Source organism: Crotalus tigris, unplaced genomic scaffold (genome assembly GCF_016545835.1).
Source record: "Crotalus tigris isolate CLP2741 ecotype Arizona unplaced genomic scaffold, ASM1654583v1 scf7180000018941.1685476, whole genome shotgun sequence".
Lineage (NCBI taxonomy): Eukaryota > Metazoa > Chordata > Lepidosauria > Squamata > Viperidae > Crotalus > Crotalus tigris.
In genome coordinates this window covers 1,320,269-1,344,573 of record NW_024097285.1, presented here as the reverse complement: position 1 = coordinate 1,344,573, position 24,305 = coordinate 1,320,269, and the positions used below count along the sequence as shown (strand labels likewise).

The 24,305-nt window shown below is 38.7% G+C and overlaps 1 protein-coding gene across 4 annotated transcripts in view; it reads right to left on the bottom strand.

Annotated features, from left to right (window-relative positions):
• The window catches only part of PPM1B (protein phosphatase, Mg2+/Mn2+ dependent 1B), a 101,507-nt gene that overhangs the window by 8,078 nt on the left and 69,124 nt on the right, over nt 1-24,305 (bottom strand). For all 4 annotated transcript variants that reach the window (XM_039357738.1, XM_039357736.1, XM_039357739.1 and 1 more), the window contains exons 5-6: nt 6,778-6,889; nt 3,295-3,352 (exon numbers count right to left, since the gene is read on the bottom strand). In XM_039357738.1, coding sequence (XP_039213672.1) covers nt 3,295-3,352; nt 6,778-6,889 — 170 coding nt within the window. The remainder of the gene's footprint in view (nt 1-3,294; nt 3,353-6,777; nt 6,890-24,305) is intronic.

The window sequence follows — 24,305 nt, the reverse complement described above, 5'->3', positions numbered from 1 at the left end:
GAAAAGTACTCCCTAGAAAGGTATGTCTAGGATGTTATTATTTTACTCTCAATTCATAAAGACTTTTACTGTTATCCCACACTGATGCTACCATGCAATGTTAAAATTGATTTTATTTCTACTATTTTCCTTCCTGCTGTCTAGTTTATTGTTTTTCAATACATGCATGTCTGTACCAATGTTTTTAATACTTATTTCAAAGTGTCCACTTGATACAGCATTAGAAAAACTGTGTACATAAGGTCTCAGATTCAATACATGGAAAGTCCGGGAAATACTAGGAAAGATACTTTTATGCAAAATTTGAATGACTGCTGCCATGCAGTCAATTACCAGATTTGATATAAAGGTGGGGCCTATGATCCCTGCTAGAAAAAAAAATGAAATAAACTGCAGAAACATGGTATGTAAAATAAGTAAAAATAGAAGGCCAATCTTCTTTCATTAAAACTGAACTAACTAAAGCGGACCTGTTTTCTTCTTACATGCAATACTGACAGCACAATTACCAAGACCCAGGCTGTTCTTCAGGACATGAATAATTTGTATTTTACATCTGATGTGATGTTTAGTATTGCAATACTCACCTGTAAGGTAAGCTCCAAAATTTCACAAAGTTGCACAATATTGATATATAGCAGCAACTTAGGAGAATTAGAATTCATAGAAACAAGACCATAGAAACAAGCTAACAAAAACAAGATTTCTAAGATATGAGTACTATTTTGTATCAACTAGAATAACTGAATAAAACACAATTTGAGGACTTGACTTGGTATTACTAGAGAAAATATATTAATTGTTATGGGGGAATATTTAGCAATATAGAAATATTTATAAAATGTTTGCTTTACAAATTGATACCAATCTTCATTCTATACAGAAATGAAAGTAAACTTTAGGTCAATTTAGCAACAAAGGCAAACTTTTAATACTCAAGAAAGCAATTTTAGATAGGGACACTATATTATTTAAGTGTGGGTTAAAATGCACACAGAGACTAAATTTAACTGAGAAACCTGCAATTCTTTCCAATTTTCATTGGTTCAGCACTACTTCTTCAACTGTGGCAATTTACAAGAAACAGAACACAGGAAAATTCAAAAGGCTTTTCTTCAAACCACTACTGTTTGACAACACATAAAAGCAGATTCAGAAACTACCAAATGAGCCCAAAATAATATCATATAGATGAGAAGTTAAATTACAAGAAAGAAATCTCTATTGCTGATTTTTAAACTTATGGGAGAAAACAAATTTCAGATTCAATTTCAAGCACCTCTAACAAGTTTACCTATAACCTTGGAGAGTCATTGCTAATTAATATAGACAAAATCTGTACTAGATATACTAATGTGGCCACCTATATATTCATGTGCATTTCAAGTATTAGATATATGAAACAGTACATATAGTTTTGATTTACACATTCAACTAACTGGTTTATAGTATGTAGCACAAGCCACAATGGTTTGACTCATATAATGCTATAGTTGGCTTCGTATGTTATACTAAATAGATCTAAATAACTTATATTTATAGGTTATTGTGAACCTACCGTTTGTTCTGGTGTGCTATAGAGAAGAAAAAAAGCCTCTGCACATTTCTACATGAAAGTAGACATCCTAAACACATTCTCTTAGGATGTTGTTCCACTTATATAACAAATGACTGATTGAATATTAAAAAACTTTTACATTTTAATTTTGCTGAGTTCAGCAACAAAACTCCTCCACTCATGGCTCATTTTAATTAAGCTGTTCCGTCTAATAGCTTTTTACAAGACTTTAAAAAATATATACTTCACTATGCTGTTTTACCCCTTTAGTAATCTACTTATTAAATGATTTCAAATTTACATATAATATTTTGTTGAATGTAAGGATTTAGCGGAGTATTTAGTAATATCTCCAATTCTGGCAACTTCTAAACATGTAGTCTTCAATTTCCCAAATTCTCAATAATGATGGCACTAGATGGGAATTCTGGTCACTGGAAATCCACACACCTGAAGTTCTCACTGCTGGAAAACAGTATCTACAGAAAAGGCTGATGGTAGCAACCAAAATCACACATACGTACATAACACTCCAAGTTCTCTTTGCGTTCAGATTATTTTGCTGAAGCTTTAAACATCAAATGGCTCAAAACAAAACTCCCTATCAGTTAGAAATGTTAAATATTAAATAAGTGAACAATATAAGGGGAGCTTGCTGAACTTTGAAAGGAATTATAAACGGAGACTGACTGGGCCCAAACCTGAAGCAAGAAATTCAAGTGTTCAGAACAAATTATATACAGAATCTTAAGATTAAAGGTCTGCAATACTGCAAGACACTATAAACTACAATAGAACCCAGAAGGTTTCTGCTAGATCCATACTGATGCTATAATTTTAATGTAAACCTCTCCCTTTGTTTCAGATAGTTTGACAATGTTTGGGAAGCAGTAGAGCATATAATTTGTATTTCACTAAAGATGGGACTGTAGCTATACTATCCAGAACATTCAGAAGGATTATTTTGAACTTAAGTCATTACAGTTGTAGATGGTTCTACTTAGCAGAGGCTAGCTAGGTTTCAAAGATAAACAAATCATCCAAGACTGAATGATCTAGTTAATATTTACAGATCAAGCACAGTATCAAGCCTGGTCTGCATTCCCTCCCTTATTATTCCCAAACAGAAACCAGAGTTTCACAGTTTAATAAATGTGCCCTCAATAATTATCCTCCCCCCTCATTCTCATTGAAAAAATTAATTAGCATCTAGAATGAAGACAAAGAAGATTAAATACTTATTTAGTAGCCCTTAATATTAGGGTTACGTTATATGTATCACAAATACATTACAAAAATGAAATAAAGTCCTAAAGAAATGTTATATGGCTGTCTTGTGGTCTGAATGATGCTACAACATTTATATTAAAATATCTGAAGTACCGTATTTTCCGGCATATAGGACGACTCGGCATATAAGATGATCCCCGACTTCGGTACTGATTTCCATGCCTAGAAAGTCATCTTATACGCCGGAAACTACTGTAATTTCCGGCGTATAAGATGACTCGGCGTATAAGACAACCCCCGACTTCGGCGCCGATTTCCATGCTTTAGAAAGTCGTTTTATACGCCAGAAAATACGGTACAAATCATTTATGGTCAACTTTTACCTTTAAGGAATTTCATTAGCATATTGAAGTACTTGTAAACTCAAATATAAAACATTCCCCATAAAGAAAGATTACATTTTAACTGCATCAGGGAAATTTAGCAATCAGAGATGAAGTACTTACCCCCTCATTCTCTCTGTGTGGGTTCAGCCTGTTATAAACAGCTTCAATAATATTTCTCCTATACAAAGACAACATTTTAAAGTTAGATTTTGAATAGCTTACATAAAACAAATATTTTCTTAACAAACTAGTTGGCTACATGACTGTATGAAACCCCCACAATTCAGAGGAAATACATCCTATAATATCAGATGATGAAGAGCAGCAGCAGGAGTATTATTGCAAGGCTGCCCCTCCTTGCAGGATCCCCAAAAATATCTTGGTTACCACAGCAGGAAGCAGAATATTATTTTACAGATCTTGGTATTTTATTTTACTTTACTTTACTTAGCCATTTATATGGCTATTTAACTCAAACTATGAGACTCCAGGCAGCACACAATAGACAAAGAAGCATCACGCATTAAAATGCCATAATGCATTAAAACATAGTAAACAATAACATAATAAATAGAATTGAAAACTTTAACAACTCACCACTGTGACTCTGCTCAACCTGACCCCAAAACCTGGAAGAACAGCCAGGACTTTACCCACCTTCCTAGAAGCCTGTAGGATTGGGGGCAATCGTATGTCCTGGGGAGGATCATTCCAAACAGCAGAGGTCGCCCGAGAAGACAAACCTCCTGGGTCTCATACAATGGTATTTTTTCAATGAAGGGATCTGGAGTGTACCTTTCTTGTTAGAACTTATGGGATGGGCAAACATTCTTGAGAGCAGACAGCCCCATAAATAATCCATTCCTGTATCAAAGCTGTGTAAGGCTTTATAGAGGATAATCAGCATACTGAATTGCATCAAGAAGCCTATTGATGATGATCAGTGCAACTTGTGGAGTAGAGGTGTTATGTGGGCATAAGAAATATCCTTAAACGGTATGGTAGATGGTAGTCTGGAGATGTGCTTATGTTCTCATTTTAATGCTTAAATAACTATGATATTACATAGAGTATATAGATATTATGCACTCTTATTTTAGTGCTAATTTTCACATGTGATATGACCAAGGCAAAAACATTCTAAAAATAGCCAGCTGTTTTATATAGTTTATGGAGACTAAAGAAATAAAAATGAATGAGACGTTTTGGCAGAAGCATTAGTTATTAAATTTCTCTATAAGTATTGCTGGGAAAATGTGCAATATGTTATTCTGGCAAGCATTATGGACAAACGAAAAATACCTTGGATTTCAATCCTTGTGCAAAGGATTGAACAAATCAAAAAAGTACAATTTACATCAAAGTCTTTTGTATACTAAAGTGCATCCTAGCAAAATTTTGTTAGAAAATTGAGATAATGCAGAACTCTGTGGTCCAGGACTATATCAACTCCACCCAAAGTAAAGATAATTTACTCTGGCCACCACTTTTTTAGAGTATGCATTTTGTTAATTTAAAAAAAACCTAAAATATTTTGTATCTACTTGCATAAAAATAACAATTAATGGGGAAAGTCCTGTTGAGATTATATTTTAACACATTCAAAAAGTTGGGACTGACCAAACTAACTGAATAAAAATTCAAGCTATAATACATGAACTGTGAACAAACAAACAAAAAAAACCTGCAAAAATTAAATTATTCACAAGCCATTCTGTCCGGAGTCAAACATTATTACTAAAGGATGTGTAGCATTTTTAATTAAATCTTAACATATCTTTATCACGTTTCAGTGTTTTCCTATATTTTTAGTCTCCAAAGACTCTTCAAGTGTTAAGTACGTCATGAAAATACATTAAAATGCAAGTACTCCTCCAGTGCAAGTACTCCTCCAGTTATGGCAATAATTGGGACCACAATTTCTGTTACTAAGCACTGTGATCATAAAGCATGACATCATATGGTTGCATTGCTTAGCAATGTTACCATTAACTGAATCCCACTGATCCAAGCCATTCCAGTTTGGTTTCTCCTAGCTCTGAGTCTCAGTAAGGTAAGGAACTACTTTCCTCTTCAACTCCCCTCAACCTGCCTATTCCCACCCCCACCTCCAATCTCTGCCCTTTTGGTCATCCTGTACAGTTGTACTCTTCAGTGATGGTGGCAGCTCTGAGGTTGAAACAGAAAGATGGTATTTCAGCCCTGGTGCTACCCACCACTGAGTGCCACCTCAAGCCACATATTCTGGCCAGCCATCCCAACACAAAGCATGAGCCACTCCCACCACCCTGCAATCTGCAGGCTCTGCCATGCCAGTTGACTTTTGTCATTTTCATCCCGCTGCTTAGAAGGTGCACCTGGCCTGGCCCTATGCCAGGTAGCTGTTGGCTGTTGCAGGCCTTCTTCCAAAGGCAACTTGCATCATTCTCCACATAGCACACGCTGTGCTCATAATACTTTGGAAAACTTTCGGAAAGTTTCTGAGATCTTCCAAAGCATTACAAAACAAGGCATGCAATTTGGAGGACGATGGATATGGCCTTCTCGTGCAGTTTCAGAAGGCCTCAGAAGTCTTCTGAAGCATCACAAGAATGGCATTCACTACTTGGAGAAAGTACATGCTATTTTGGAGAATGACAGAAGTAGCCTCAGGAATAAGGCCTGGTTCAGCCAGCAGCTGCCTCACATAGGGCCAGGTTGAGTATGCATCAGCAGCAGAAGATGGCGATGGTCAGCTAGATGTACCAGGGCTTTGTACTATGGCATAATTGGGGCTGGTCATGGTGCAGGGCTTGTGGTGGCACTCCTCAGTGGCAGTGGGGCTGGGACTGAAATAGGGGCCAGGTGCAATTGGCTGAAACAAAAGACCTTGGGCTTCTACATCAGCCCCTATGCTGCTGCCGATGCCAAGTGTTGCTGTGTGTGGCAACCAAAAGGGCAGAAAGAGAGGGACACAGGCAGGTGGGAGAATTGTTAAGTAGGTGGGTTGCCAAGCACTCAAATTTTTATCATGCAACTTTAATGCCATTCATTTGATGCTGCTGAAACTTTGAATGACCAAACAAATTATCATTAAGCTAGCACTATCTCTAAAGCAAATTCATAGAATTATCTAGCCTGAAACATTTTAGGATGCAACTGAAAAAATGGTTAAAACTGAACAGTTCCAGACAGCAAAACTTTACATAAAGTTAGTAACTCTTGTCATCTTCTTCCCAATGTATTATACTATATGCAAAAACACAGGGAGAGCATTCAGTAATGTAGTTACATATTTGTCATTCTGAAATACAATTTGTAGAATTTCAGCTATTTCTACTGAATGACCAGATTTATCCTGAAGGTCTCTGGGTAGGTTTAGCAGATTATTTCACTGAGCTGCAGAACTAATAAAAAGTGATGTTGGTCTTGGAGAAAAAAAATCAGAGAAAAATATTTGTTAATTGTAAACAGTAACTGAGGCAAGAAAGACTACATTTAAATCTACATCAAGTTATCATGATCATACTAATATTTAAACTCAATAATATATATGCCTGCAAAAAACCCCACAAATTTATTTCTGTTCTATATACTCAAAGAGTTTTGTGTATTTTTACTTACTTGCCAGCTAGACCACCTCCTGGTGGCAAGTTTGGGATATTCTCTGCAGACAAAATGCGCATAACTTGAGCAAGGTCAGGCATTCCTTCTTCACCCGACTTCTCCATAATTTCTAGTTAAAAGAAAATTATTAACTTATTAAAACAAAAAGCATATCCAATAAATCACACATTTGATCATAAAAATATCCAGCATAAACACAATTCAGGACAGATATACTGATGATATAATTTACACAGAGAGAGAGAGAGAGAGAGAGAGAGAGAGAGAGAGAGAGAGAGAGAGAGAGAGAGAGAGAGAGAGAGAGGAGGGAGATTTTATTTAAAAAATAAAAAGCAAAAACAACAGAGAGTTTTTAAATGTTAGCATCAGTCTCTTTAATGTTGATTTTGAACCAAACTATAGAGATCACAAGATGACTGCAATATATTATCTCTAAAGTGAGAAAGTATTTGTTTTTGTTTTACTACTTGGAACCAACTCCTGGTACATTTAATAAAGACATGAATTTATCCCAGAGCAACTCAAAATAAAAAAAGAATAAAATGACTGCTAAACTTCTGCTACTACCCAGGAAGAGTATTAAAAACCTTAAGCCTTTTAATAAAAATTGGTTAGACAGAAAAGTTGTTATCAGAGTCCTGTTTTTTTTTTTTTTGCTACCATAGACTAATCCAGCTTTCCTCTTTTAATATATATATATATAATTTCCTCTTTTCATATATATATATATATATATATATATATATATATATGTTTTCTGAGGTTTTCATGGGTATTTATATGTAGGTCTTTGGTTGTTCGGGTTTTCTCCCGTGTAAAATTGGAAGTGTCTTGGCGACGTTTCGACGAAGTCCCATTCGTCATCTTCAGGCTGGTGTTTTCAGCTTCGTGCTTCAGCTGCTCGAAGCACGAAGCTGAAAACACCAGCATGAAGATGATGAATGGGACTTCGTCGAAACATCGCCAAGACACTTCCAATTTTACGCGGGAGAAAACCCGAACAACCAAAGACCTACATACAAACACCCGCGAAAACCTATATATATATATATATATATATATATATATATATATATATATATATATATATATATATATATATATATACACATACATACACGATTAAAAAGGTTAAAAATATGAACCCTGGGAATATTCATAGTGAAGATATAAAATGCACACCAGGGTAATAAAAACTGTAAAAGTTTTTAATAAATTAAAACTATAAAAGTTTTAAAAAGGCGCTTTTTAAAACTTTTATAGTTTTACATTATTAAAAACTTTTACAGTTTTTATTACCCTGGTGTTCATTTTATATCTTCACTATATATATATATATATATATATATATATATATATATATATATATATATATATATATATATATATATATATATATATATATATTATATATATATTTGCCTTGAATGCAGATAGCCCAGGTTCGAATCTCAGAAGAGTAAGTTTGGCTGATGAGGGTTAAAGGAACCCGAAATAGCTATACCATTCTCTCTTTATTCTTTGTTAGCAAAAACCTATATATATATATATATATATATATATATATATATATATATATATATATATATATATATATATATATTACTATTTCATGGTTTACACTAGGAAAAAAAAGTCCATATAATTTTTCAAGACTGAAAAAGGCCTGTTTTCACAATCTGAATGATCTCAAATGAATGTCAGGATTTTCTCAAATCTTATGCTTCACCAAAATTCAATACATTTGATTACAATGGAATCATGATCTCTTTCTTAACTGTAGCAATAAAATATATGCAGTGAAAAAATGTTTTAATGTACCATAGAGATCTTGTTTTTGAAAAATAAAATGATAGAAGTCATTTTGATTTAACTTATTTTATTATTTAGTCTCCAAACTGTTTTGATTTAACTTATTTTATTATTTAGTCTCCAAACAGAAAATTACTATTGGACTAACATTTATACACTACTCAGAAGTTAAATCCTACTGTTCAGCAGAGCTTACTTCAACTATTAAAGACATGAATTTATCCCAGCTGCTCCAAACAGTTTATGATCCTAAAAAGAAGCTATACGGAATTGTTTTCAAATACTCAATCTTTAAATTTTTGAGTTCCAGTTTTTGCTTTTTATCAGTAGCCTGTAACAGATGACTTATACTTATATCTTATACTTATACCTTCAGGACTAGGTATTTTTTTGCAAATGCTATCATGCCTGGATTTTTGATCTATCAAAATTTATATCTTAAACAGAAGTGCAGTTTATATAAAAATGCTGCTCTACAATTTACAATCCTTTTGATAATGAATTTCTTCTCCCTTTTCCCTTCAAACATTCTTCAACATTTCTCCTTCCTTCCTTCCTTCCTTCCTTCCTTCCTTCCTTCCTTCCTTCCTTCCTTCCTTCCTTCCTTCCTTCCTTCCTCCTGTCTGTCTTAGGTGCCCAGCTCTGCCAGTAAGGAGTAGAGTTAAGCAGCAATTTCCACTAACCAAATAAGACCCTCAGAACTCTCTCCCCATTTACAAGCCCTCATACATTTAGGATATATGTTCAGGAGAACTCTCCTCCAGGGCAGTACAGAGAACTGAAGGACAAGGACAAAGTCAAGTTATAGTAACAGATGTATACTTTATAATTCTCCTTTATATCTACATAATCCCTTTCTACCTTCCCAAAGAGTATCTTTCTTTATTACCTTTGCACAAACTACTTTAAGATAAACTAATATAATCTTACTTATAACTAAGTTAGATGGCCAGGGGTTGAAAGAATATTAAACGGAAAAAGAAAATGGTTTCTAGGTTTTTGGAAGTTTTTTTTATTGTATATGTGCTTTGAAGATCTTTTTCCAATTTATGTCATACAAAAGGCTTCTATAGTCTTTCTAAATGTAACATGACATCCCATTACCAATCCATCTCAACTATATGAACCTTAAAAAGCCTCACACACTGGAAACAAAGATAACCAGAAGAAACTACTTTATCAAAAAGTCAATTTTTTTAAAGACAAAAGCGAATGTTGATTTTTTAATCACTCTGTCATTCTCATCCTCCAATTTAAAAACCAGGTAAACAAAACTTTACAATGTGAAAAGAATACATAAAACTTAAGTTAAAAGTGGATCAGATAGAGAAACTTCCACAACCCCCCAAAAATGTATTCAATATTCTTGCTTATTCTTGAAAACAAGTATTTATTTTCAGTGCAAAATAAAGGAATATTTTCTTTGTTCTTTCATCTGGTTAAGTGTACAATTGTGCAAGAACTCATAAAATATGTTCTAATGTCCAAAAATTGACTTTGCAAATTTACTAATGGAAATACAGTTTCGATTATTATGTTTCACAAAAAGGTTTAGATAACTACTCCATAATTTTATTTCTAATGCTCCATAGCTGATGTAAAATGGCAAGGTGCCGTTTCATTTAATCAAATTTTAAGTTGCATAATTAAGAAAACCACAGACTTTGTCAAAGGGCACAGTTTGGATATTTATTAGTATCAGGAGAAATGTGAAAATGAAAGAAAGGAGAAAGGAAAAATAAGACTTGTGTTCTTCTGTATTCTCTTCAGTTTTCTTTATATTCTTCTATTCTTGAAATAAATATTCCTTCAATATTCTAACTCTCATTTCTTGTCAAGTATAAGTCACTTAAAGTTGTTACAGTTCATCCAACGTACAGGACATTGAATGACTTGGGCAATTCCTGTGGGGAAAAAAATCAAAAGCAGCACACATGGTTTTGAAAAAAGATGGGTAACTTATTTTGTTGAATACTTTGGTTTAACTTTATTCATGAAACTGCATACAGAATTTGTTTTTTATTAGTTACTGCATATAATTCTGGGTATATTTTGAACACCCTATCTCTTAAAATTACTAGAGTTTATTCCAAGGTAAAAAAAAAACCAAAGGATCAAATGGATAGTTATTGAAATGCCTAAGCAATCTTTTTAAATTAACATTACAAGTTCTGTTAAGTTCCTGAGACAAAAACTTCTGATTCTAACACAGCATGTGCAACATTTAAATCTTGTGAAATCTTTAAACAGTTTATTGTTCTGAGCCCAATAGAACAGATCCATCTAAACTGGCACTGAGGGATCATGAAAGTGGTTTCTCTAGGAAAGTTTACTAGTGTAGTACACAAATGCACAGCTTCCAGCTCCCCAAATGTCTATAGCGTCTCCAGAGTCTCTCTAAAGTTATTGCATCTGCAATGCTTAATGTAATAGAAAGGTATTTATTATAATTGAAGTCAATAAAATTTAATTTAAATTTTAATTTAAATTTTGGAGAGCAATCTTTGATATGTCACTCAAAGACCAAGGTTAGGCATATGACTACCTAATGAACTCCAACATTACATTCAGTTACTTAATATTCAAGAGGGTATACTTGTGATTTTAAAGAACTACAGGCTACAAAAAACTCAGGCGCCATGAGTAGAATAGAAGCTCCTTTATTCAAATAGAGATTACATACAGCACATTATGGTAGACTCAATCCAACCGGACCAATATATCAATTATTCAAGTTATAATTTAGAGAGACATGCATTTGTGTGTGCACGCATGCATGTGTGCACGTGTACACACACAATGCTGTAAACTGGTAAATGCACCTTTAGTATTTTATGGCGGGAAGGCAGAGTATAATAAGCAAACATATAATAGTCTGATAAAGTGCAAGTAGTTTTCATTTAACCACAATTGGGATCAGCAGTTCTGTGGCTAAGTGATGCAGTTGCTAAATGAAACATGTAACTATGCCAGACTAACATCAGTTTTGCTGTGGCTTTAAGTCACCCACAGTGGTTAAGTAAGACATCATGTGATCATGATCTGCAATTTCACTGGCTTCTTTATTGACTTTGCTTGTCCGAAGCCAACTGTGAAGCTTACAAATGGTGATCATGTGACTCCAGGATACTGCAATTATCATAAATACCATGTTTCCCTGAAAATAAACCCCACCCCAAGAAAGACTTACCCTGATTTTGGGGGATGGGCCTAATAAGCCCTACTCCAAAAATAAGCCTAATTAGGACCCCGCCCACTCCGTCCCACCTGGCTGCCACAATGGGGCAGGAGGCCATGCGGTACATCTCACTGCTGCCGTCACAACACAAGACAGGTGGGGGAGGAGATGAAGCTTATGATTACAATATTGTAGCATCCCATAGTCATTTAGTTACCATTTGCAGCTTTCTTTGCCAGCGTCCTTTAAGCAAAGTCAATGGGAAAGCCTGCAGGTCACAAATGGCAACTATGCAATGTCCTTGTTTAATGACGCATGGTGATTTGTTTAATGATGACAACAAGGAAGTGCCGGAAGTGCCACAACTAAGCAACATGGTGTTGAGATGTTATGCTTTATGAACACATTGCTTAATGATGGAAATTCTGGTCCCAATTGCCATTGTTAACTGAGGACTATCTGAATATGCTTGAATATGGTAAATTAAAAAAGCAGTTTGGGAATTAAGGGTGGATAATTTTTGAGAGGATGACTCAAAAACATTCAAATGAGATTCCACTAATATATATATATATATATGACTTTTAATTATATCCAAAGCTGAGAAGCAGTTAATTATTTCCTTCCACAGCATTCCTCATTTTAAATTAAAACAACTGTTACAAGTTAAATTGCTAATATAAGTTACAGTACATGTAAGAAGTAGAGTCATGATGAAGTGAAATTAATGAACACCTAAAAAGGCACACTGTCTCCCTAATATAGTATGCGTGAAAGATCAATTCATACAGAGAACAGTTTCTATGGCAGGTTTTCCCCTGATGTCCTCAAGTATACTATACTATAGCACTCACCATCTCTTAGTACTGCCAGTGGTAGATGGTTGTAGTCCAACACTCCTGAAGGACACTAAGTTAGATAAGAGCTTGTTTAAGTCTCAAATACCCCATACTATGGGGAAGATCAAAGACAGAGCTCTCTAGTCATTAATCTTCTTGATCATGAAGGACCAAATATTACACTGGGAATTAGAGTCAAGTGAGATGAAATAAACAAAAAGGGCAGAACTGAGAAGATAACAAGCATCCACTTAAACTAAAAAAATGAGATGGCATAAGACAGAAAAGTTGAAGGGAATAGGCTATGCTTAAGAAAAGCTTTACAATGAGCATGAATTAAAGTAAGTGAAATGCAATATGGAATGACAACAAAGAGCTGCAATATCACACTAGTCTGTTGAGTGAGAGGAAGCCTAGAAATGCTGTAAAATATATAAAACACCAAATTGTGACTGAGTCTTATAAGAATCTGTCCTGTCTTGTACCAATCTCCGCTGGTATGACCACTTTTTGCTCTCTTTGTACATCAATAGCACAAAGAAGTTTCTATAAGCATAACAGACTATGTTTCTGTTCCCATCCCGACATTTATATACTGAACACAATGATCTGTTCAGAAGAAGCTATGATCCCAAAACCCCTGCATTCATCTATATTAAAATGATCAAAGTTGTGGCAAAGATCCACATGCAGCCTTCTAAGTAAATCAGAACTTTCCGAAGGGTGGGGCTCATGTCACCTGCATGCCACCTTCATTCTTGTGCTCACATTATCCCCATCCACATCAGAGCTTCCTAAACTGTGGCATGAATTCTGGGATGTCTCAAAAGATTTGTGCCACTGCAATTAAGTACGGGAAGCAGGACTAGATTATTGATAAAAATAATTGGGGCATATGTGGAAGAAGTGAGATTCTTATATGTACCTTCACCAGAAGTAAGGGAATGAGTTCTCATATCACAGTATTATTTCAAGTAGACAAGGAGAGAAACTCTTGCTGAAACACAGCTACAAGGCACCATAAGGATTAATTGTGGATTATATGGACCCTTTACAGTCAGGGTTCAGGCCTGGTGGGACCAAAACAGCATTGATTGCATTATTGGATGATGTCTAACAAGAGCAAGGCAGGGATGGTACATCCCTCCTTGCTATTCTTGACTTCTTAGCATTTCAATAAGGATTATGGCAGTGATGGCGAACCTTTTAGAGACCAAGTCCCAAACTGCAACCCAAAACCCACTTATGCATCGTCGGGTGACGGGTGGGTGTGGCTCATTGGCTGGATGTGGTCCATTGAGTGGGTGTGGCCCACTGGGTGGGCGTGGCTGTGGTAGTAACGGCAGACTGGGTGGGACTAGAAAGTTCAGTAAATCAATTCCAACTTTGCAAGATCTTTTTTTTCCTGCGAGAAGTTGAAATTGACTGATCGATTGAACCTTTTTTTTTTTTTTTTTTGCAAAGGACATTACTCTTAGGATCTCTTCCAGAAATGCCATCCACTCTTCTTTGCATCCTAGACATACCAACTATTAATTTTATTGATGTGCAAGGACTGAATCACAGATCAGTTTACTTCTCTTCTAGCAAGTAGGTACAGCAAGTATGGCAAACTTCTCAAGTTAAATGGCTGAGTCTGCAAAATACACTGAACTCTGCCTAAAAGAGGACACTGGTTACTTCTAATAAGAAACAAGTGGGGCCTTTGTCTTGCTAATTTTGTACTTTTTCATTTTTTAATAAAATGCTTTCCTAACAGATATAACTAATCACATTAATTCAATGAAATTAAAACTTCAAAGTAAAAAAATATGTAACGAAGAAATATGACACTTTTAAATCATTCAGTAAATGTCAAGTGCTGCCAATTTGCTTAATTTCCCAACTGTGAATTTCTCAAATAAGGATGAAACCCAATATATGGATGAGTTTACAGATATGATTTCTAATTTACAGATACAATTTCATATATACAATTTCTCTTGAATCTCAATTGTAGTTCTTTCTCTACATCATTTGCTATGGAAACTGACAATGTTGCAAAGAAAAGGGGTGTTGTCTTACCTGAACGCCTTTTCTCAGCAAGACGATGGAGAATCCACCAATGGGTTCTGCTTGTCTTCTGCCCGTAGACTAAGTCAGCCAAATTTTTGCTCTGCCTCTCCTCCTGAGACACCCCTTTCCCAGTCTTGACTGAGGCGAAAGCTGTTGGCTATGTAATCTTGTGTTGGCTCAATCCTCTCCCAGCACAGGACCTGACTGGCCCTAAGAGTAGGAGTGGATTCTCCATCGTCCTGCTGAGAAAAGGCGTTCAGGTAAGACAACGCCCCTTCTCCAGCATGATGAGTGGAGAATCCACCAATGGGACATACCAAAGCCTCCCTGTCTCTATGGACAGGGGTCAGTCTGGGTCTGTGTCCCACTCTTTGAAACTACACTCTGGAGGACCCTCCTGCCGAAGGAGGCCTCTGGAGATGCGAATCTATCTAACTTGTAGTGTCTTATAAAGGGGGAAGGTGATGCCCATGTAGCCGCCCTGCATATCTCCTCAATCGGTGTCTGAGACACCCAGGCTGCTGAGGTGGCAGTGCTGCGAGTGAAGTGTGCAGTGATTTGTCTAGGGACTGTTAACGACTGTCCCCTGTATGCCTCTGCTATGCACCTCCTAATCCATCTTCCGATTGTGGAAGCTGTGACCCTTTGACCTCTTGTTTGAGAGTGGAAGGACATGAACAGGGCTTCTGACTTGCAGAAGTGTGCCGTCTGTTTATTGTATTGTCTTAAAGCCCTCCGAATGTCCAAGGTGTGCCTCTTGCGCTCCAATTCATGGGAGGGCTCGGGGCAAAAATCTGGTAGCACTATCTCCTGTGTTCTGTGAAACAGGGAATTGACCTTGGGGATGAAGGAAGGGTCCAAACGTAGGACCACCCTGTCTGAGTGGAAGATACACAGATCCTCTCTAACTGATAGTGCCGCCAACTCTGAAATGCATCTAGCTGAGGTAACAGCAACCAGAAAGGCGACCTTAAGGGTCAAGTATTGTAAGGCGCAGGTCCGAACCGGTTCAAATGGGGGTAAGGTAATTGCCTGTAGGACCTTAGACAGATCCCAGGAGGGATATCTGTGGACCGTGGGTGGACTGTCGTTTGCTGCGCCCTTAATGAAGGATCGTACCACTGGATCCCTGACCAGTGGTTCAGAGTTGCCATATGTAAGAATGGTAGATAAAGCGGCCACCTGTCTGCAAATTGTGTTGGGCGCTGGTCCCCTATCCAGGCCCTCTGCTAGGTAGTCTAAAATCCTCGGAATCAAAATACTAAAGGGGTCTAGCTACTGCTTTGTGTACCAGCTGCAATAATTTCTCCATGTGGAGTCATAGTTTCTGTTAGTTGTAGGCCTTCTAGAGGCTTGGATTGTCCTGATGACTCTTTGTGAAAAGGTCCCCTCCTCTAGGATGCTCCGTTCAAGTGCCAGGCAGCTAATTGGAGCCATTGTGGCTCTGGATGAAGTACAGGCCCCTGGTTGAGGAAGATTTGATCGTGTGGAATCCTCCACGGTGGGGATGTAGAGAGACTTATAAGGTCTGCAAACCACGGCCGTCTTGGCCAATGTGGTGCAATGAGAATTACCTCTGCTTGTTCCTGCAATACCTTTCTGATGGTTGCTTGTATCAAGTGGTGGGAACGCGTATAGCAGGCCCTCCGGCCAATGACCTCGAAGTGCATCTGCTCTCTCTGCCCCTGGTGACGGAAAGCGGGAGCTGAACATTCTTGGGGCTGGCAAATAGGTCCAGCAGTGGGTGGCCGAATCTCTCTGATGCTTCCCTGAAGAGAGCAGGGTGCAGACTCCACTCTGAGTGGTCTATCATCGCCCTGCTTAGGAAGTCCGCCTGATGATTTGCTTCTCCTGATATGTGCTCGGCCTTGAGGGAGGCTAGGTTGCTTTCTGCCCAGGTTCCCAACGCCTGAGCTTTGGTCATGAGAGCCCTGGATCGCGTGCCCCCGTCGATTGATGTGGGCTTTGGCTGCCACGTTGTCCGTGAGAACCAGGACTTGCTAATCCGCTACTGTGTTGTGAAAATGGCGAAGGGCCAGGTGAATGGCTCTGAGCTCTAACCAGTTTATGTTGTATTTTAGGTCCTACCTTGACCATTGGCCCTTGTCAGCTGTGATTGTAGGTGTGCTCCCCAGCCGAACAGACTGGCGTCCGTGGTCAGAGTGACCTGGTTGGTCTCCTTGAACATGTATTCCTTTCTGAGCGCTGGAGAAGCTCACCACTGGAGGGACTTCAGGACCCCTGGTGGTATCCTTACTCTTTGGTTGGATGAGCTCATTCTCCTCTTTTGGAATGGGAGTAGGAACCACTGCAGATCTCTGGAGTGTAGTCGTGCCCAGGGCACGATTGCAAGGCATGAAATCATCTTTCCTAGTAATTGGGAGAGTGTGGCCAGTGTTGTGTTTCGCTTCTTTTGAACCAATTTGACCATGGTTCGAATGCTGTCTTGGCGATCTCAAGAGAGGTAGACCCTGCACTGTAGTGTGTCTATCACAGCTCCCAGATGTAAAAGACGGGTCGATGGGACCGTCTGACTCTTTTGGAAATTTACTGAGAAAACGTGTTTCTGAAGGGTTGTTAGGGTCAGTGCTAGGTCTGACTGTGCTGTCTGAACTGACGAAGATTAGATGAGAATGTTGTCCAGATAACATTGAATGCGCACAGGAATTGTTCGCAGATGTGCCGCGAGTGTTGCCAGTACCTTTGTGAATACTCTGGGAGCTGAAGAAAGTCCAAAGGGCAGGGCCCTGTATTGAAAATGCTACCCTGTGTGGTAGAATCTGAGAAACCTCCTGTATTCCGAAAGTATGGGAATGTGAAAATAGGCCTCCATCAGATCTATGGACGTCAGGAGGTCTCCCTTTCTGATGCTTGCTAATATTGACTGTAGGGTTTGCATTTTGAACTTTCTGTAAGCCACGTGTCTGTTGAGGCTTTTTAAGTCTAGGATTGCTCTCCACCCCCCCCCCCAAACTCTTTGGGACTATGAACAAGATGGAATAGAATCCCTGTCCCCGCTGGTCCTTCTCTACCGGTTCTATGGCCTGGATGTCCAGTAGATGCTGGATGGCCTCCTTTATAAGGTTCCTTTCGGTTGGATCCTTTGGAGATGGACAAGGAATGAAGCGGTTCGGGGGTGTTGAGATGAATTCCAGTGATAGGCTGAATCTGACAGTATTTAGGACCCAAAGGTCCATAGTGGTGGCTTGCCATTTGTGAGCAAAGAGACCTAGCCTGCCACCAATAGGGGAGTCCTCCCCGCCATCTCTTGGATCTTCAGTAGGGGCGAACTCCCACTCCCCGAAAGGGCCACTTTGATTGGAACTGTTGTCTGAACCTGTCTCTGTTGCCGGTTCTCTCACTGTCGGTCTGACATAGGCTGATGGGGGGAGAAAAGGAACCTTGTTGTGTGCCTGTCAGATCGAAAGGACGGTCTGCGGGGGTAGGAGGAGACTCTCCTCTCCGTTCTCTTTGTCAGGTGTGCCATAATCTTACATTTATCCTTGTTCTCTATCAGATAAGGATCAAGGGCCTCACCAAAAAGACGGCTGCCCTTGTAGGGTGCTGCCGCCAGCCGCCACTTTGCCTTCATGTCATCTCTCCATTGTTTGAGCCACAGCAATCTGTGTGTTCCAATGTTGTACGCTATTGCTTTAGCAGAATAGTTTGATGCGTGCAAAGATGAATCTGACATGAACTCCGCTGCTGCCACTAACCTTCTTAAATTCTGGAGGGTTCTCTCCTCCTCCGGTGAGATACTCGCCTGGAGTTGGTGCAGCCAGAGTAGTGAAGTCCTAGCAAAAAAGGATGTAGAGATGGCTGCCTTGATTGTCCATGCCGAGGCTTGGTGTGCCCTGCGGAAGGTGAGGTCCATCTTCTTATCGTCTGATTTCAGGGCCTCCGCCGCATCCCCGGGTATTGTGGATGGAAAAAAAGAGCAGCTATGGGTTCATCTATTGTCGGAAATTCTATTACCTCCGACAGTGCCGGATCTATGTTGAACATTTTCTTGTCTGTCCCCCCCATTGGGAGGAAAGACCCCGGTGCCCCCATGTTATTCTGAACTGAATCAAAGAAGAGAGGGGGGCAGGGGATAAATTGTTGTGTGTAAATGAGCTGTGAAAACACCTCGTTGTTTGTTACCTGACTAGTTGAGGGTCCCTTCTGAGGAAGCAAAGGTCTCTCGATCTTTGTGGTGCTGCTGGCCTTGTGAAGCAGGGGTTTGAATAGAGACGGGTTAAAGAGGCCCACGAATGGTGGAGGATCTGGGGATATATCCTCTTCCTCTGACAGCCCCTGATCTGTCAGCTCATGGTCCTCCGCAGGAGACCTCCTGCTTCTGAAGGACCGGGAGGGGGAAAATGAGTCCTGATACACAGAGGCTTCCTCTTGGGGAAGGCGGGAGCGATGGTGTCTTGAAGAGGCCATGGCCTGAGATATCAGGGATTGTAAGTATTCTGATGACACTGCTCCATGATTGTCTGAAATATAGGTGCCTGTTTCTGTCCCCGGACCTCCAGGCTCCTCACATAGGGGAGATCTGGTCCCCTGCTCCGTGTCAGCCTCTGCTTCTAAAGGTTCCTGACTAGGCCTTCTCGGGCCAAATATTTCCTCCTCCTTGTAACTAGGTGGTTCTAGTCCCTCCTCCACTGAGCTTTGCCTCTTCTCAGAAAACAGTTTCTCTAGAAAACTGTTTTTCCAGAGCCTGGTGACAATGTTTGGCCTCCCTAACCACTGTCTTAGAAGGTCTTTTACCAGATATTGCCCTGGCTTTGATCCTGCCAGCCACCTCCTGCTTGATTTTTGCCTCTTACAATCAGGGGGGCTAATGGAGGTTTCCTGCTCTGACTGGATAGCGTTTGTGTCTGCCATTTGTCAATGGGATATATCCCAATGCAAGTCTGAGAGAGAAGCCTTGTGAATTGTAATCCTGGGATGATCTGGACTGAGCCTTGCAGTTATTTTATTTGATTATTATTATTATTATTATTATTATTATTATTATTATTATTATTATTATTATTGTTTAATATTATTGGATGGAGACTAGGGATAGCGGAGGAAGATTCTGCCCTTGAATAGATTTCCTCAGCTCGGCTGAGTCCCCCGAGCTCGTTAGAAGCCTCCTTGCTCTCTGCCTGGCTGAGCTCCAGGAAAAAAAAACCTAGAAGCCTCCTTGTGTTCCGCCTGCTGACTGAGTTCCAGGAAAACAAAAGAAAGGCACGCGGCAATTTAAAGCTCCCTGCCGACCGGCTTGAGCTTCAGAGAGAGAGAGCTATCGATGGAAGCCGCGGGAGCCCTAGCGCTCAACGCAGATCAACTGGACTAAAAAGTAGAGCTGCAGGAGATATGAGCTTCGGTAGGCTTCGGGGACCAGTTCGTTGTCCATGGGCCAGCTGGGCTTCCGCGGATCACCTGGGCTTCGGGCAATCCCCATGGAATCCCGGTCCCTGGGGCTGCTTAGATTTTGAAATCCTTGCTGTTCTAGGAGGGGAAATAAGGCGATCCCTGTAGATTGGAGGTGTGGAGGGGGAATGGGGAATGGTGATGGTGGGGGGAATCCTCCCTTGGTCCTGGAGCTCACACAGAGCCAAAATGGCATCCGGCTCTTTGTTCGCCCTCCGGGATCGGCTGTCCTAAAGGCAGCCTCGTGGCTGCACTGTAATTTGCCACAATGAATTTGCCACAATGAAAAAGGCAGTGAGGGGCGAATCTCCAATTGTCCTTCACTCTCCCCCCTCCCCCCTTTGGGTGAAATTAATAGAAGAATACGACCTGATTTAAAGTCCTTTAAGTCTGGAGTCAAGAAAAACCTGTCTGTCCGGGTTTGAGACTAAGTCAAAACTGGGAAAGGGGTGTCTCAGGAGGAGAGGCGGAGCAAAAATTTGGCTGACTTAATCTACGGGCAGAAGACAAGCAGAACCCACTGATGGATTCTCCACTCGTCATGCTGGAGAATAAAGGAAGTGATTTCAATGTGATATTACTCTGGAGCTTAAATTGGAAATTCACATTTCTACAAGCTTCTTTTAGAGAATGCTTCCTCATTTGGAAGAGTAGTAGTACTTCCATACCACCAGAAAATTACATTACAAATAAAAAATCTTAGTTAAATTACTTTTTTGGTGCATTTGTACTGCGAATTTAATAAATAATGTCTACAGAAATTAAACAGCACAAAATACTATTTTTAAAAAGTTAATATCTATCAAAAAAGGGTTGAGCTATTACCCAATATTGTTTATAATATGAAGTGGTTTACAATTCCAGCATCTTTCTATACACAGTATAAACATGAAACTGTTGTTCTATTAATAGCATGACTTATTAATATTTTTGCCTGGAGATGAATGTAATATTCTCTTCAAAAACATGTTTCAGAGACAAATGTAACACCAAAATTCCTTAGTTTAAGTTGTATATGCACAGTTCTAACACCACCAGGAATCTCCCAATTAACTAAAAAAGAAATAATACCATGAAAAAATAATAATTCCGTAATAACATTATTAATTCCTCTTATAAGGAAAAAAAAGCTTTGTGCCACAGAACTAAAAATAACACATGAAAATAATGCGTTATTTTCTTCTCAATGAGAATTTGGAAAATAAACTCTATAAGCTAATAAAACAGAGTTTACAATAGACCATTAAGTCAGACAATGCCAAGGACATTGTAAAGGAAATACTGAAACATTAGAAAATTTAAATAAAACACTTAAATAGACCAAATTGTCAAACATATTGTATTATAAAATACAATGTAATAACTGGTTCAACAGAAGAAAAATAGGGTTTGACTCCTTAAACATCTCTTATTCTTTCAGCACTTGCCTTAGAATATGAAAAAGGTTACTTAATGATATGTGAAGTGTGTGATTAAGAACCACCATACCATTAGCTCTGAAAAGTGCAGCATTAAAATCAACAAATATATGAGACGAAAGATCTGATAATTTTTTCAATATCTGCATTCTTATTAGCGTATCATTTTATACCAGTGGTTTTAATGCTGCGACCCCCAACCGGTCGTAAGTCAAGGACTACTCAACCGGTCGTAAGTCAAGGACTACTCAACTGGTGCAGCAGCACCGTTTGCAGAATGGGACTTTTGGCGGGCTCAGAAGGGCAGAGACAGCCTGGACAATTCCTATTGGCTTTTGAAAGCCAATAGAATTAGACTCTATTCAAGAGAGTCTATTCTATTGGCTTTCAAAAGCCAATAGAATAAAAGGGAGTAGCACAGCTAAGGAAAAGGGGAAAAAATGGCAGACTGCGTTGTTTGGCGACCCCCGTGAAATGGTCGTTCGACTCCAACTGGGGTCCCGACCCACAGGTTGAGAACCACTGTTTTATACATTTCATCAGTAATTATTTTGTGTGTGAAGACAGAAAATTTGTTACTTTTAAGATTACAGCAGCTGTTCTGTTTACTCTGTATTATTCTGTTTATATTCTAAGCAATTGCTGTTTCACCAGTAGTTTACTTTAATGTAATTTTAATATAGTTCTGTTTCCATTTTGAACAAATAATTGCAAAAGTCTATTTATTTATTTATTACTTAGTTTACTTTTCACATTTTTGAACAGCCCACCTCCCTCAGAGTTCTAGTTTTAGTTCTATCTGAACTAAAACACTCATATCAATAGGCAAATATCGTCAGTTGAAAAAAATACATTACTATCACATCAACTTACCATTCTACCTGCCACCAGTATGCATTAGCCATTCTTTTTTTTTAGAAGGTAACCTATAACATTTCAAAACACATCATGCAGAAAACATAATCACTACAGATACTATGGGGCAGAATGTGGTACTGGCTAGGATTTATGGGATTATCTTTTTTACAAACTCCCTTCAGGTAAACTTTTATGGAAATTCATACTGTCATAATAGTTGCAGGCCAACATTATAAATAAAATCTAAAACATATTATGTTTTCTTAAATTAAAATAAGTTTCAGAATGATGGATTCCTCCAAGCTTCTATGTACATTCTGCTAATTCACACACTGTGTCAAATATTCAGAATTACTTTCATTTTTTTCAGTCATATCACTGCTAGTATTACATTTATCCAACTAAAACTTTAGGAAAGTCAACTATAACAAGGGCAATTCAGAAATAAACCTCAGTTTGAGCATGTGTGCGAAATAGGTGGGGATAGTGATGCCTGTCCTATGGCACCGTGCGTAGTTCAGTAGGCAGTGAGGAGTGGAAGAAGGTTTTATTGCAGTTGACTCATCTGCTAGATCAATTGAAAATGAACCCTGTCATTGAAAATCCTGCCAAATGTGAAGATGTCAAAGGAGTACTGCTAGTGAAGTTCATGGAGTGTGGTTCAACCATCAATTCAGAAGTCTACTGTGAAACATTACGAAAACTCAGATGAGCCATCCATAACAAGCGTCGGAGCATGCTGACTTCCAGTGTGGTGCTGGTCCACAATAATACTTGCCCGCACACCACTAGATGCATCCAAGAACTTTTGAAGCAGTTTTGTTGGGATGTTTTTGATCAGCCCACATATGGCACTGAGCAACTACTACAAAGGAATTTCAAACCTTGTAAGACGTACAAGTGCATCAATTTAAATGGCAATTATGTCGAAAAGTAATGTAATGCTGTAGTTTTCTAAAGTGTTTAATAAAAGTTCTGTATCTGCAAGTGTTTGCCGTTGATAATTAAAAGAAGGCTTACTTCTGAATTGCCCTCATAGGTCATTAAAAACATTTCTCCCAGCTAACTGGTAATAATTGTTACCTGTGCTGAAACATATGATAGGAAAACAAACAAGTCATCTCTAAAAATACATCTCCCAAAATGAATGGCAATTGTGTGTGTATGTGTATACACATATATATTACATACATACATACATACATACATACACACATACATACATAGCTATCTACTTATATTCTATGTTCAGGGCATTGATGAGAAAATGAAACTGAGGGCTAAGTTGTCAGACATGTTTATGTCCAGAAGGGTCTCTCAAATTGAACAGGCCATAATGGATACCCCAGACTAACACTGATCACAGATGCCAACCCACATTGGTCTAGTATGGCAGATTATGGTCTATTTCTTCCACGTGCCAATACGACCTCAAAAACAGCCCTCACTCCCTGGAGGACATCGGGCATCTACCAACGGCAGCGGGAAGACTTGCCCAAAGGCAGAGGGTGCTAAGAGTCACCAGCTTAAGTCAAGCTGCCTCTGGACTTTGGACATAGGAATGGTCAACATTCAAACAATGAAAATGGTCAACATTCAAACAATGAAAATGGATGCTTGACTAGAAGAGCTGCAGATTGAACTCAACAATATGCATTGGGATATCACTGGATTATGTGAAACACAACAAAAAGATGACATTTTAGCTGAACTTGATAGGACTGGGCATTTACTCTACAACTAGAAGTACCAAAGATGGACAATGTGGCGGAGTTGTTTTTCTCATCAACCAAAAACTGAAAGACCCTGTAATAAAATTTGAAAATATATCAGACAGAGTAGCCCAATGCATCATCCAATTGAATAAACAATACAAGCTTCAAATCATCCAAGTTTACACACCAAAATAAGCTATAGTAATGATGAGCCGAAGAGTTTTACGACAATGTGGCCCACCTT